At 40.6% G+C, this 15,546-nt stretch overlaps 1 protein-coding gene across 6 annotated transcripts in view; it reads left to right on the forward strand.

Moving 5' to 3' along the window:
• The window catches only part of BTRC (beta-transducin repeat containing E3 ubiquitin protein ligase), a 121,897-nt gene that overhangs the window by 37,516 nt on the left and 68,835 nt on the right, over window positions 1-15,546 (forward strand). For all 6 annotated transcript variants that reach the window (XM_027672151.1, XM_027672153.1, XM_027672156.1 and 3 more), the window contains one exon: window positions 11,086-11,163. In XM_027672151.1, the coding sequence (XP_027527952.1) occupies window positions 11,086-11,163 (78 nt within the window). The remainder of the gene's footprint in view (window positions 1-11,085; window positions 11,164-15,546) is intronic.

Below are 15,546 nucleotides of genomic sequence, written 5' to 3' on the forward strand. Positions count from 1 at the left end.
AAACAGATGAAGTAACAGCATTGGCACTCTAATTTGGAAGGGCTTTATTCACTTGCTTAAAAAGAAGTATTAGGCTTTCCACCTCTGGGTTGCTAGCATGTACTAATAGACTGTTATTCATCTGTCTGTATTTTCTTTAAATCGTTTTTGAGCCTCCCTGTGTTGTCCTGCTCTGCTGACATGTATCCCATGTGGCAAGAGGGAGTTTTGTATAATCACCCTGCTTTAATCAATAGAATAATTGATAAACCAGATAAGATTTAAACTGATTACCTCCCCGAGTAGAACTCCCTGAGGGCCTTGGACTCTCTTAATTTTGACATGTATGTTGTGTACCCCGTGGATGAAGTGCAGTTTGAATTATCTGTTTTTATTTGCTTAATGACGGGGAGGGTGTTAAAGTCAAATGTTTAATTAACCCAGCAATGGGCTGCGCTGTCACTTACACACACATCCAGCTGATTGAGATATCTCACCGAGAATACTGAATAGGAATGATAATGTGGCACTGAGACGGAAGATTGCTTTTTCAATCCATTTGCTGGGTCACTGCTTTGAATGTCTTACTGGATGAAAGGCATTCAGCCTGGAAAAAAAAATTCAGCATTTAAGTACATTTTGTTTTCCTGGCCCCTTTCCACCAAGAAGTTAACTAAAACAGATATGCTCTCAGTTTAATAAGCCATTCATGCTGTAGCAAAAAAAGCTGCGACTACTGGATCTCAATAGGCAGTGATCTAGAGCTGTATAATTTCCTATAGGAACAAAATGTTTGCTAGCCCCAAGGTATCTGAAGGCAAGAATCTGTGTACATCTTTATCTTTCTTTCTTTGATTGCTTGACTACCCACCCCATTTGATGGTCTCCATAGCAGGTCCAACTCTTCTTCCTTACCCAGCACAGTGAAATTTATGACAATATTTTGTAACTCCTTGCTCTAGTTCAAGAAAATGGTGTTTCAGAGTTAGAATTATTTTATAATAGTAGAACCTAACAGTGAGCTGTTAAATTTAAATGTTGCATGAGGGGCTGTTTTGTTACCACATTTAAATTTGGTCTAGCCAAATCAGGAGGACCCAGGGGTTTGTTTCTTGGGTGGCAGCTGTTAAAAGGCTGCGATGCTTGCTAGCTAAATGTTGTAATGTGTAGTGCCTAATCTGTAACTTTCCATTCTTTTATTACAAGATTATAACATTTTTTTTTGCTTGATGTGATTGAGGATTGGGACATGTTTACACTCCCACCTTTTTTCTTTTTTTCTTTTTTGTATCAACAATGAGGTTTTTCAATAGCACTGTATGGAAGCAAACACACTCTGTATTGGAAGTTAACTAAATTTACCTCATAGTCCAGTGATGAATGATCCTTCCTATAATAAATGGAGCTTTGGAAGCTGGGAAAAGCACCAAAGCCTGCCTGTGTGGACTAATTACTACTTTGAGGCACATTGGGAAGGTGGAGCTGTGTCACCCAAACTGCTCCATGGTGACTCTATAGGTACTTTGAACCTGTTCCATATTGAAAACCAAGTAGTTTGGGCTGCAGGGTCATCTGGCTGACATGGTCTAAGACATAAAAATCTGGGTGCCTCCACATACAGTGGCATGGACAATATAATGAGAATTCACATCAGTCTAACACTTCAGTGAGATCAACGAGTAACCTTTTTTTTAAACTAGTGAGCTGCTTTCATTCACTGTTTTGAGGAGAAACTGTGCCTAAAAATTAACATGATGTGGGACACAAAATTTAGGGTTGGTTCCCCCACGCTGTAATTTTTACTTTGGACAGACAACTTCTGCTTCATACCTTTGTTTTGTATCTCATTTTCCCTGTTCCTACAATGAAAAATAGGAAGCAAGAAAAGCATAAACAGTACAGTGAGATGAGCACAGTTTGGTTGATTTAGGTGTTTGGGAGCGAGAGCGCCACAGGCTCTAAGGAAGGGATGTGATGAGAAGTGGAGGTCTTTTTGTCTGCTTGACAGGAAAGCTCAGAATGAGAGGTTTTGAAAAAAAGAGAGTTATAATGATAAGTGTAGGTGATGACCAGGGAGGAGGAGGGAAGGGGTTTTATAGTTAGACCAGTGAGATGACATTGGTTCTTTGAGGGAAGTACTTATAAAAAGTTAGAAAATAATGCTTGAAGAAGGACATGAAATCTACAGCAAAACTAGACACTTTTACAACCCGTTTCTAGAAGCACTTGCAGCTCCTATGCAGGTGAACGTAATAAATATTGTACAAAGAAAGTTAAACTGTATCTAGAGAATTTTAATAAATAAAAAGTTTTTAAAAACTCTCACTGGATCCGTTGGCTCTTGCTAACTCTTGTTAGTACTAGAAATACGTTTTTGACATCTATTTTGAATGTTGGCTTATATTCCAAGCCTGTAAAAGCTGAATTTGTGCTTTCCCCCACCTTACATGTAGGGGAAAGAAATAAAGACAACGTCTTATTCTAGCATACAAAAGCACTGATAAAAGCCTACAGTTCATGGGCAGGGGAGGGAAGAATGCTGTGAACTGAGAATGAGAGTGTATGATTTCAAACTTTAGTACTTTAACACCCTGGGATGAGTGTTGAAAATGAATTTTTGTGGAAGGAATGTAACAAAATGAAAACAACAAAGAAGTGAAAGCCAAGCCTTGATTGTTTCTCTAAAAGGCTTCTGTTGCATACAAAATCCTTCTTTCTGAAGTATGTGTGGCACAATTCCACAATCTGGCAGAGAAATTTAACCCCAGCTGAAACTGTTTAAAGAAAAATTTGAGCATGAATTTAAAAGATTGGAGAAATTGTAAACGCTGTCCTGAAGAGTAAAAATGGAAGAATACTGTTTTGTTCAATGTGGGGAGCAGATATGCAAGGGTAAGTCATTAGGAAGAGACAAGCCAAAGCACAGAGATAATAAGATTCAGAACAAGTCCTGACACCAGTCTTACATAAGTGGTCTAGTTGAATATTTGGAAGTATACCCATATTATGTGTATCATAAGGTTAATTGGATGTTTTCATCCATGCTTTTTCTGGAATACGTGCTTTCTGTTCCTTAAAAAGATGTAGATAGCTTTGAACTACTATAAAATCTTGGAGTACAAGATGTACTCTATAAAATCATGCACAGAAAGTGCTAGCTATAAAAGCATATGTATACCTGTGAAGGTGCTGATCAATTTGTGCTATTTAGGAAAGAAAATTCTGAAACAGACCCAGCTGTGAGAAAATGCAAGTAATAAAATTCAACTAGAGGTCCTTGAGGCTTCTTAAGCTCTAACCTTGTTATGAGGAATGGGGAAGTCGAATTGCCTAATGCGGATGTCTGTGAGTTACAAAAATAACCAGATGTCCTGATTAGCAGAAGCAAATGTTCTTCCCTTAATCCACATGAAATTATATTCAAAGGCTCTCCGGATGTAATGCGTGTGTAAATAAGGCACCAACAAACATTGGAATAGAAAGGGCCATTGGCCAACTAGCTTGCAAGGCTTGAAAGCTTGAATATTAAAAACAAATTTGCCACTGCTGACTGTCTTAAATTCACAGAACAGAAATGTTAAGCAGGGCTGCTTCCCGGAAAACATGGAAAGGCTGTTCTCATTAGCCATATTTTCTCTCTTTCTTTATCTCTCTTGCTCTCATTTGAGAAATGTGTATGAAGTGAAGCTAGCTTTTTGAAATTCCCCTAAATGACCTGTTCCCAGCATCTGTATTTCTGTTTGTTTTTTTTTTAACTACAGCTAGATTTGTGCTGTTTGAAATGCATCTGTTCAACAGATCTTTGATGTTTGTGCTGGCTTTTGGTATTTTAACATTAAACTGAATTTACTGTTCTAATAATGCTGACTTCCCACACCATTACATTACCCTTTATAACCAACCGATAATTAATAAGTTAAATAACTTCATAAGAAGCTCTTCTTGATGTTATGGAGGTCCATTTTCAAGTCTTAGTGCTTTGAAAATGTATATTTTTCCAATTATTGATTTGAATGAAAAATAAAGAAAAATACGAAGGATCCATTCTACAGATGTGAAAACCAGAATCTTGTCCTGGTTTTGAACTGTAGAAAAGGTTGTTTAAACTTTTGTTACTGTCGGCAGCATTAACATTGAGACAGACTGAATTAGGACTTGTGTGAACATGTATGTGTCTGGTTGGAGTGTTGTACTTTTCCATTTGCAGTGCTGTCAGAGCTCCAGTTTTAAGAATTTAGGTTATAATAGGTATCTGAGCTGCTTGGGCATGAATTTGAACTTCATTTACTTAGGCACCATGTAAATGTTCTGGGTGGGGATGAAGTCCTGCTCATAGGGCGTTTATAAATATATTGGAGGGGAAAAAAGCCCGAATTCTGTGCAGCTAACAAGGTAGTAGATACATAAACAGGATAGACATCTTAGGCCAGTCTGCAAAGCAGACACTGAACTGGAAAGTCAGTTTAACTTATTCCCTTTCCTTTTTTGCTACCAGTCAGTGCAAGGCAGGCTACAGTTTCTTTGCCCTCTCCTCCCGTCATTGTAATGCTCAGCCTTAAACCCCTTGCAAAAGTACCATTTAACTTTAAACTTGTAAGAGCTGGGAAACTTGTCTGTGCCTTCATTCCAGGCTGAAGTCACCCCCTTGTGCCTACACATTGCAATTTATGGTGTTCTCTGAAAGGATCTAATCTCGGTGAATGTTCAGAGCAGCAAATGCCGAGGAGGAATGGGGTCTGATACTTATCTCTGCATTTTCATTGCTGTGGATCTCCCTGTGTGTTACAGCTGTCATTTTTGTTTTATCTACCCAACAGCAGAGAATTGCCTTCGAACTTGCAGCTTTCATACTTGTTCTTCTCAAAGAGCATTAGCAGTGTTAAGGACTGCTTTTATATATTGTAGTGACTAGCCAAATAAGCATGAATTTGAATGTTTTGGGTCTCGTGATAGGAGAAAAAGGAGATGCTATCCTTAAATGTTTTTAGTGGATCTTAGACACTTATTTTTTTTAACAGTAATACTGCTTCAGGCTGACACTGGCTATGCCAGGATTCATCCTTGCACTGTTTGAAATGGCTGAGATATTTATAAACTGACAGACAGCATTTATAAAATGAGGATGCTGACAGTCCCTTAACGATAACAATGGGCTTGGACTCATCTATCACTTACAAAGGTTATTGGAAAGGGAACATAAGGCTTCTATGTGCCTCTAGTCTTAGACTGGCACTTATTTCCACACATCTCTCTTTCTCTCTCTCTCTCTCTCTCTCTCTTTTTCTCTTCCCTCTTCCCCCCTCCACTTTTCAGTCCACTCTGGCTGACATGGGCATCAGACAATTACAGCTAATTTCTCCATAGGTTTACCCCATGATTCTTTGTCCTGTTTTCTGCAAGAAATTGGTGCGAACTAGAAGACAACTAACTTTGCAGCATCTTGGGGCAACACCCCCTTTCTCTCAAATTCCCCCTCCTAAACAAAAGGAACATCCTGACTTCTGGCAAGCTGCTGGCTTGAATTGGGAGAGAAGAGCAGTGTGCCCTGACTGACAGACTTAACCTGGGGCTGAGTGGGGGTTAAACAGGCCTTCTGCTTCCTTTTTCTTTCATGTAGCACCAGTCTGCAGGCAGAATGCTGATGTACCTACTTTATTCAGTGGCTCCCTCTTGACTGAGACAGTACCCTTCTGTCCTTGGTGAGGAGGACCAAGTGCAGCACAGGGACACTTCCAGGAACATGAAAAAGGATGTCTATTATTTTCAAGCTCTGATAAAATGCTGCATTCATTCAATGCACCTAGGAGCTTGAGGGTCAGGTTGTATCAACAGTTTGCACTGGAAAAGGGGAAATGCACTATTTCACTGGTGTGTGCTAAAGCATCTATTTTAATGTGGCACCAGAAGTACTGAGACAGCTACGTGTGGCATCCAGTTTGCCCTTGAAACATTTACTCTACTGTAACTGTTTGCACACTGTGTTCCCACTGTATTATTTGCTTAGAGACCTAAAATACCCAAGTAGATTTCCTACATGAGGTTGGATCTGCTGATACCAGTAAAAGCACACCCTGCCCAGGCTTCTGTTCGAACTGATGTATACGCACGCAATGGCTGGAGCGAGACTTGATTGGCTTGAGGGGGTCTATTTATCAGGGAACTCGATTAAAATACAGACTGCACATGACATCAAATTTGTAATCATTTTTCCACAGCAAGCAAGCAAGCATTTTCTGTATTGGATGCAGGTGTTTAAAGCAATAGTGTGTTTTAAGGGCCAGTGCAGCACAAATTCTGGCCTTTGGGATAAAGACAAGTGTTTTGCCTGCATAAACAATATATTATTTTTTTTTCCCCTCCCCGAGGTCCACACACACCTAGTTTCCCTCAAGCTCATCATCTCTGTCAGGTTAATCAATAGGCACCGTATGGCAGAGGGTCAGTAATCAGTGTCATCGTGCCTTTAAATCGTGTTGAAAATTTGCTTAAAGCCTGGGCCAATTAACATCGAGATGATGAATGGATGGGTAGATGGGAAGAGCCTGGCGCTCAGGGGCTTTGTGAGAAGGAGATGCTCAGCTGTTGAGCAGCAGACACCAGCGAATAAAATCAGCCATTCATGTGAGCTCAGTCCACCCACTCTTAATGATAATGTCAATCTAGCAAAATATATACACATTGGAGTTGTCATGAGTTCATAAATCAAAGGAGTTTGTCAAAGGCATTCAGATTAACGAGGCAGCAGCAATAACAAGTCAAATTTGCATAGAGAATTGCCCGAATCTCAGTAAATTATGATCCTGTTTTTCATTTGATTATTTGCTAATGTCTCAAGAGGGAGAATGATTATATTAGCATGCAAAATCTACTCCAGAAGTAGAAATCTGAGGTATAGCAGACCAGCACACGATGACAATTAATCAGTTTCTGCATACTAGCATAAATGCACAAGGCCCAGAAATGAACTCCTTTTTTATTATTATTTCTCCTTGCTACTGATCCAAATGGTTCAGCTTGACAGAGACTTTATATTGCTTTAACAGTGTTCTGAATTGTGCCTGCAGGCAAGACATAGTTATGCAGCTATAACCAACCTATCCATCTGCCAACCAGATTGGAATTCTCCTATCCAAGGCTTCCATTAACCCCCACTGACAGCTCCAAACAGGATTAAGAATTTGAAAGCATAAAAAATAGTTGTGCTCTTCACATAGGCACACGCTTCTCCCCCACCCCCACCTCCACACACTTGGAAAAAAGGCTGCGTCTGTACTCTTTTATAATTAGTGCAGGGCAGAACAGCATCAAAGAAAGCCTCCCCCAGTTGGCAGGGGTTTGATTTCCACCATGACGAGTGAGGCGGTACTAAAGGTAGCTCTGCCCAATTGGTAGTCCCTGGGAGTGCATTTCTCTGTGTATTATATCTCGTTCCCAGCAGTGTTTAGCTGGGCTGTGTACACAAAATACTGCATGTCATCTCCCATCAAATGCTTCAGTCTGGGGATTTCGTATGCATTGTAGCATGTTGTGTTTAGTGGTGGAGGAGGCTTCATGGGGAGAGTTAAATAGTAATAATTTTGTAGTGGTCTTTAAGACAACCTGCCATGGAGTTATATTCTGTTAATTACAGGCTGAAGTTTTAAATGCAAATCAGATTTAAAAGGATCTCATTACAGGCAGTAGCCATTTTAGGAAAAATGAGCAATGGAAGGCAGAGTCCCTTTGCAGGAATCTCCTTCTAGAAAGAAATTTTGAAGGTTACAAGAACTATGAGCTTGAGTTTCCTGGCTTCTCTTCCCAGTGCTTCCACTGTCATTGTGTGACCTTGGGCAAATAAAAAAAATTATTTTACCTGTCTGTGGAAAGAGGGGATGCTTTGGAGACTTCAGCATCTTATCTTGCCTGTATTTGTTCAAAAGGAGAGACCCCTGCGTGTAAGTACACTTTTGGCCAGCCTGGCTTTAGTCTATGGAGGAAGGCTTGCCTGCAGGATTTAAAAATCTTCCCTGATGGAAGGGAGTTTGAATGGCTTTTCAGCTTTCCATATGCACTGGTTTTCTTCACTTCTTTCATCCTAAGAAATTCCGTCACTCATCTACCACGTATCAAGTACAGTCGCCGCAGATCTTTAATATTCCCAGTGAGTACACCCAACTTACCGTCTGGATACCAAATGCTTCTTTCCAGGTCTGTGCCCGGGACATGCGTTTCAGTAACCACGAGAGGGTGCTCAGAGCGGTTCCTCCCTTTGTCTGCCTCTCCTGTGGCCGGGAGCATCGCTGAAGTCCTGCTGAAGCAAACCTTATTCTGACCTCGCACATGTTTATCCCTCCTCCCACCTTGTTCAGCAAGGAGAAATATATAGATGTACCGTTTCAGTCGATTACGTTATGCTCTTCCCATGGCCATGGCTAAGTGTTTCCCTGTCAAGTGAAATTCACTTCCATGCAGCTACAGTTAGTCCTGAAATATGCGGGGTCCTGTACCTGCACCTGGATTGATAGGTTTCCTATTCCTGAGAAATGAGCGGGAGTTATAAACATCTGTGCTTTTTCTTAAGTGTAATGCTTTCCAGTCATTCTGTCTTCACCAAGCGTAACTTACTTGCCGACAAAAGTGCATGAGCAGCGCTCCTCTTTAATAGGCTGCTATCGGAGCTGCTGTGTTGGTGCTGTAGAATGGTGAGACGCCAAGCTGTGAACCACCATATGCACTTGGCAGTCTTTGTCTGGTCTTTGTTCAGCCAACCTCTTAGCCTTGCCACCTATAAAGATAATGAATGCAAAATGGTCCTCTGCTTGCTCTTAAAATTAGATGCTCAGCTTAAAGAAAAAGTAGGTAACTTGATGCTTTGCAGTAACTAGGAATTTCAAAATAAGGGCTGACAGTTCACCAGCAGTTCCTGCTTTTTCATGTTTTCTGAGGGAGGATCCTTAGTGGTTTTGAAAGGCAAGATTTCACTGTCGTAGAGAGATTATTTGGAAGCGGAAATTGTTCTGGCAGTATTTGTAGGGAAGCGGGTGAGTGTTGAAAACGCATCCAGACGTAGTAAACAACCCCTTCAGCTCCCCAACACAACAAAATACATTTCCTGGAAATGTATAGTAACTCACCTCAGGTTCTCATGTTTTCCACTCTTGGTCTTTTTTTTCCAAAGCACAAAAGTTAAAATACTAACTTCAATTAACCACTTACGAAACTGAATTTCATGAGCAGAAAAGAACAGCTTTAATGTCTGACCTTCCTTTTTTTATGTATGTGATTCTAACTTCTATGGTTTTATGATCACAGTCCTTTCTAAGCTAGATTTAATGTAATAGCTTGGTCCTGACTGAGATCTCATACGAAAACTTTTAAAAGCTGACCTCTTACAGCAATTTATCAGGCCTGTTTAGGATTGATTTCCATTATAAAACCCTGGTTACAGCATCCCACATGACATAGTGCCTTGTGAGTTCTATATCTTGTTTTAAAAAAAAAAAAAAATTCAAAATCACTAGTAGGTCTGCAAACCTTGATTTACTCCTGACCAGTTTATGACATCCCAAGTGGGGTTTTATTGTTGTGTTCCTCTCCCCCTACCCCTTATCTGCCATTTCTCAGCAAACAGCTTCTACTCCTGCCCTGTCTCCTGGCTGCACCTTTCCTTCCCCTTCCCCAGACCAGTGGCCTGTGCTGCCCAGACGGTGCCTGATCACGCAGCACTGCAGTGGGCACGCGGTGCTCTGCTCTGCTGATGGCTTCCCGCAGCCTGTGTGCTCGCTGCTGGCCCTGCACTGCCACGCTGGCTGTTCGCAGGGCCCAGCTCCTCCTTTGCCAACAGATGCCACTTCTGTCTCCTGAGGTGCTGGGCTGGAAGCTGTCTCTGTGAGAAGCCAGGCAGAGCTGTGCTCAGCGAAGGACAGGTCATTTGGGGGACAGGTACAGAATGCAAACTTCTGCCATAATAAGCACACTCCTGAGCTTGTCTGCAAGTAACTGGAAAACCACCCTTTTCCTGGCAGAGCTCTCCCTAGGCCGTTTTTCTGTATCTCTTTAAAACCTGCTTAGTTGCTCACTGCTGAATGCATGGGAATGTGGCCTGAGGCTATGAATACTGTGGTGATCAAACTGATTTTAGATGTGTGTGTGGGATTCCCCCAAAGCTGGCTGTCATTACTCTGTCAATGCAGTGGCTGAACCTGTGCAAAGGAATGTTGTCTTCCAGAGTAGCTGACTTTGGCAGTGAGGTCAGGATTCTCCCCACCTATCCAGCAGTTTCTAACCAAACCTTTGCAACTGACTGTGCACATCCTAAGATAACTATAGCTTGTCTTTACTCTAAACCAGGTGATAATTGGTTTTAATCATGATGTTAGCAGGGCATAAGTTTCCTGGCTATGTTTCTTACTCATACTGGAAAAACCCTTGTATTTCTTGTCCACTGTCTCCTGTCTTACTGATGTTCTTTTTTTGGAGGTGGCAGCTTACATTTTGGAGCATCAGTATTTCTAGAAGTTGTAAATGTATGTAGAGTCAGAGGGCAGGAGTGAAAACCATAGCTGTATTATCATACACTACCTACACAATATTTGGGGTTTTTTTGGAAGGATCCAAAAGACAACCTCTTTTACAATAATTTAGCTCTATCATGATTTCTCTATGATTTTTGGCAGCCAGGCAGACTCACTGCAATTAATAATGGTTGGACAGATTAAAAACATAGGGGGGCAGAGAACAACAACTGCACCCACTAACAACCTTTTACTTTCAACAGGTTCTACTGTTTTAAGTCATTATTCTGGGGTGTTGAGGAGCGCTGGTGTTGCCATGCTGATTCAGCTGTCGTTTCAGCTTTTCAAAGTAGCTGTTATTAGAAGTTTAAGAGTAAATCCCTAAAGCACAGGCTTCTTCAACGGATACCTGCACAGTGGTGTGTTTCTGTATTGAGGAGGAGAAATTCTTTCTCTGCCATAACAAGCTGTTTGGCATAAAAGTACAAGTTAGCCTCCGGTATGCGAATGTGTAAAATACTACAGCATGTGTAGTAAAAATATTTTGTTTCTTTTCTCCTCGCAGAGTAATATTAGGGATAAGAACTGAATTAAAGCTTACTTTCTTTCACAGAATTCCTCTGAGAGAGAAGACTGTAATAATGATGAGCCCCCTAGGAAGATCATTCCTGAGAAGAATTCACTTAGACAGGTATGTGATCAGTCTCTTTAAAAATGCGATAAAACTTTCTAGGTATTTGAATCCTTAAATGCTCCTGGAAGCTGAAGTCTGGCTTGTGCTCATGGAAATCCTTTTTTTTCTTCTTCGAAGTCTAAACAAGTCACGTTGTACCCAGCAAAATCAGACGCAGAGATTTAGCTTTCAGGGGAGTTTGATGACTTTTTACAAAGAAATATATACTACAGTGTAGTTCAGTCAGCTGTGACTCTCTATTTGGTGTTCATCAAGACCTCTTCAGCCTTTTCTTCTGTAATCATTCCTGTCTTGTTTATAGTGTATTTTGCCTTGCCTCAGATTAAAAGCCTCAAAATGTTCTACAACAATTAAGCTTTTTATTGCCCTTGAAGGTAAATTTTCTTGGAGGTGATATCCAGGTTAATAACCTGAAAAATGACCTATTCTTGTTTCTTTTACTTTCATATAAATGACTAACAGGTAAAAAGGAGAAAGGATGGTCTGATAAAACATGTCTTTACATGTTATATATGGTAAAGAAAATTTCTTACCAATTCAAAATAAACCCTTTTTTTAATCCCCATGGCCAACAAAGGGAGTCTGGTATATGCTTTCCAGGGAATTTAAGTTGGATTTAGTGATTTCTGATCCATTTTCACCTTGCTCTTTCTTCCCACTGCAAACTTCAGGCAGCAGAAACAAAATCATGTCCATGCCTTAGCTGCCTGAGGTTCCTGCCTGATGTATCAAAATAAAATCACTGGTGAATGTGACTTAAGTGAATGCCCCAGGCCACACATTCCACCAGCTGAGGAATTGTCACATTTCCTTCTGCATCTCAGGCAGAGGAGTAGGGTGGTACTGTACTGCCCCACATCTGCTATTTCAAAGAGAAGTTGTGGGTCAGAACCACAGTAAAAGGAAGAAGTATCCTTTTGATATAGTGTGCTCATGCTCAGAGTTGTTGGGTTTGGATGGGTTTGTTTTGTTTTGTTTTGTTTTTTAATAGTGTATTGTGTTAGGAGTGTTTGATTTTGTGGGAGTAGGTGCCATGGACTACATGTGGCTACGACAGGCCCATCTAACAGATGTAGTCCATGTAAGTCTTTCAGACAAGAGGCAAAATGCTGGCATAATAACTGAGGTCCCATATATAGCTGAGAAAGATTACCTTGCAGAATCAAACTTAAAATGTTTATGGAATTCAACAACAAATGACAGATGGAGGAAGAGGGGAGAGCTACTTGGTCCTTACTGTGTATCCCCAGGACAACCAACAAGGTCCCCAGCATAAGAGAAAATCAGGGTTTTTTTCATCTTTGGGTTATATTATTGATGGCAAATCCTCAGTTTCAGCAGGAAAAGATTCATAGTAAGAGGTGTTAATTCAAAAGAAACCTGAGTTATTTGTTTTGTATGTCTTCTCATTGCCCTGAGTCCTTCCTCACGATTATTGATTGAGGAGACAGATATTCACAAGCTGTATTATACAGATGAGAAAGGTACAGTTTCTTGGGTTGGATTTCCCTTCCATTATTTTGCAATCTGCAGAAGTTTCCTTGGTGTCCAGGGAAAGTTGTCTTTGCCCACAGGAGCACAATTCATCGTAACCAAGGTGACTAGATATCAGGAATACACCTGAAAACTACTTGTAGTGTCCCAGTATTTCATATTGGAACTAATTTATGTGGACATGTTTTATGTTGAAGATGGTTAGCTGTGTTTCACAATATTGAGATGTTGTATCAGTCTCCATCTTTGTTTCCAGTCTTTACAATAACAGATGCAGGACAAAATCCTTGGGTCTTCTGATTGCTATCTGGGACCTTTTGTGTTGATAACAGTCTTTGTAGATAAGTTCAAGATTGTAGTCTTAGTCTTAAAGCAAGTGCCCTCTTGTCTATATTATAGGAGGTGGTTGTCTACAATTTTGTGCCTGTTGGAGAAGAAATTTTTGGTTCTTTACAAAGCATAAATAAAGCTGTCTGAGCATTTTGAAAACTCAGATTGCTCCTCTTCTCTATTAGCAATGGACAGAAGCAGTGGGGAGCTTTCTAACTCTTGCTTCAGAAATCAGACACATATGAAGCCGTGTGCCCAAACTCTCATAATCAATGAGTGATTCCTGCAGGAAGGTATGCAGAGTGACTACCCTGCTTTAAATCTATCTATACTTTGTAGAACCAAAAAGATCTGACCTGCAAATGCTGTCAAAGCAGTAATACAAAAAACATGCTTTCCACCTTAGCGGAAAGATGCTCACTTGGTAAATATTGAGTGTAGTTTCATCTTTTCTGTTCCTCCTTTAAGACTCCCTTAGTATTTCATTATTGGGGAACATGGACCTACATGCACAAAGGAATTGAATGTATGTCGGTAGAAGAGAAGTCTGTTTACTTAAATGGTCTTTCCAGAGAAAGTATCCACATATTTAGTACTTTTTGATTAGTCTTAGAAAATGAATGAGATGCATCAGACTTCAGGGGAAGTATGATATCTTGACATGTTCTGCTGATAACAAGTTTAAGTAAAGGTGCATTTCCTTTTCTTACCTTGTCTGCAGTGGTGTTATGCAGCCTTAGCCATAAATGTTTTCTCCAGTGGGTTTGTGGAACAGACATATCAGAAAGTGGAGATAATAAGGAAGGTGTAGTGGTTACTTAAGCATCTGAAGTTGTATGCAGGGGCTGAAGAAACCCATTGCTCAGTGCTATGGAACTCTTACTATGAGAAATATAATTTTGCTGTTGATCAAAATGTTTTTTAGAGAAGATGTCTTCAGAAGTCTCAACAAGTGGAGTGTGTCCTTGGATTGTTGAAAGTGTAAGGCACAGCCACTGCTGGATGCATGAGGGGGCAGCAAGGCAGAAGAGACATGGATATTAGCACTGAGAAACAGAAAAGGGCAATGAACTTGACACTGTTAGCTGGAACAGTGAAAAGATCTAAGTTACAACAGACTTTGGAATATGGATGCAAATGTTCAGTTCTTGCTGAGTTATTGATCTGACAAATTTAAATTTTGAAGGGGTAAACTGAAAATCATAGTATGAAAACAGACTAGAAAAAAACAATGACAAGTGGCAAAAGTTTTTGGCAACTTTATTTAAGCTAACAAACGAATTTTCACACTGCAAAGTTATAAATTAATTTTAATAGGCTGATCCAGATGGTCCATTTGGAAAATGGATAGCTTGATCTGTTGAAAATTAAACTAAATTTATCTCTCTCATACTTCAAACTGAAGTAAGCGTGAGAAGAGTGCCCATTAAGTCCAGCTCATACAGATGGACCGGCAGGTCACACATGGGACTAATCTGATTCATTTTAAAAATAAATGCATGAGTTATTGAATCAGGTTCCTGTTTCAAGCCCTGCGTGTGAGCACGCGTGTGTGTGTGTGTGTGTGCCGCCCTTTCAAAGGGACTCGCAAATGCTTCAGTGCCTTTTTAACCTGTGTGTTTCCATTTTAATTCAACTTCCTTGCCAGAAAACATAATTAGTTTTCAGTGCCTATCATTTAGCGTTAGACCCAAACACTAGATTGATTAGGTCAGACATTTGTTATTTTAAGGGCTATGTCTCCATCCTTCATTTATGAAGAACACGAGCTCAATAGTCTTGGGTAGAGAGACGGGCTTTAGAAACTGAGAAGGGGAAGCTCTCTGGGGGCCCCTCCAGCCTTTTAGCTTCTGGGTGTTTTTAACAGAGCCATGAATGCAGATTTGTAAATTTATTGCAGTGCCATCTGGTTTTTTTTTTGTTGGTTTTTTTTTTCAGGCACCGTATTATTGTTGCCTCGTATGTGTCTATTGTGGTGGTCACTCCCTGGGAGCTTGCCCTCACAGTCCTAAGGAAAGTGATGAATAGTGGGGGTCAACATGAATAGGTCACAGGGCAGCTGTCCGGGGCTGCCCTGAACTTGATTACCCCACTGGTTTTTAAAGAAGACGGGCACAATGCAGGTTGTTTAAAACCCTCCCTCCCTTCTCTTCATTGCAGTGATAATGAAGTGCCTTTTGCTGCTGTGGTTCATATGTGGGCAAAGGTGCCTTGTGGGGAAAAGCTGGCAGCAGCAAGGCTGCTGCACTGTACCTCCTGCAAACCTCACATTGGACTCTTCTATCTTTCTGCAAGCTTCCAGATGGAAGTCTGGGGGAAAAAATCCCTGTCTGTTACCCCATTCAGACAAGCCCCTTAGCGTTTTCAAGAATTTTCCCTCTTACTGTTTTGGCACGAAATATTACCTCAATTCACTCATACAGATTTGAGATAATTTTCTAAAATTACATGTAGTACCTAAAACATGCTGTAGGCACTATTTCAGAGTTCAAATGGGCACAGTCTGATTTTAAGAGTTTAAAGCCAATACTCAAGAAAACTGTGAGAAGCAGAGTG

The sequence above is a fragment of the Neopelma chrysocephalum genome, unplaced genomic scaffold (genome assembly GCF_003984885.1).
Source record: "Neopelma chrysocephalum unplaced genomic scaffold, ASM398488v2 Primary Assembly neopelma1_97390, whole genome shotgun sequence".
Lineage (NCBI taxonomy): Eukaryota > Metazoa > Chordata > Aves > Passeriformes > Pipridae > Neopelma > Neopelma chrysocephalum.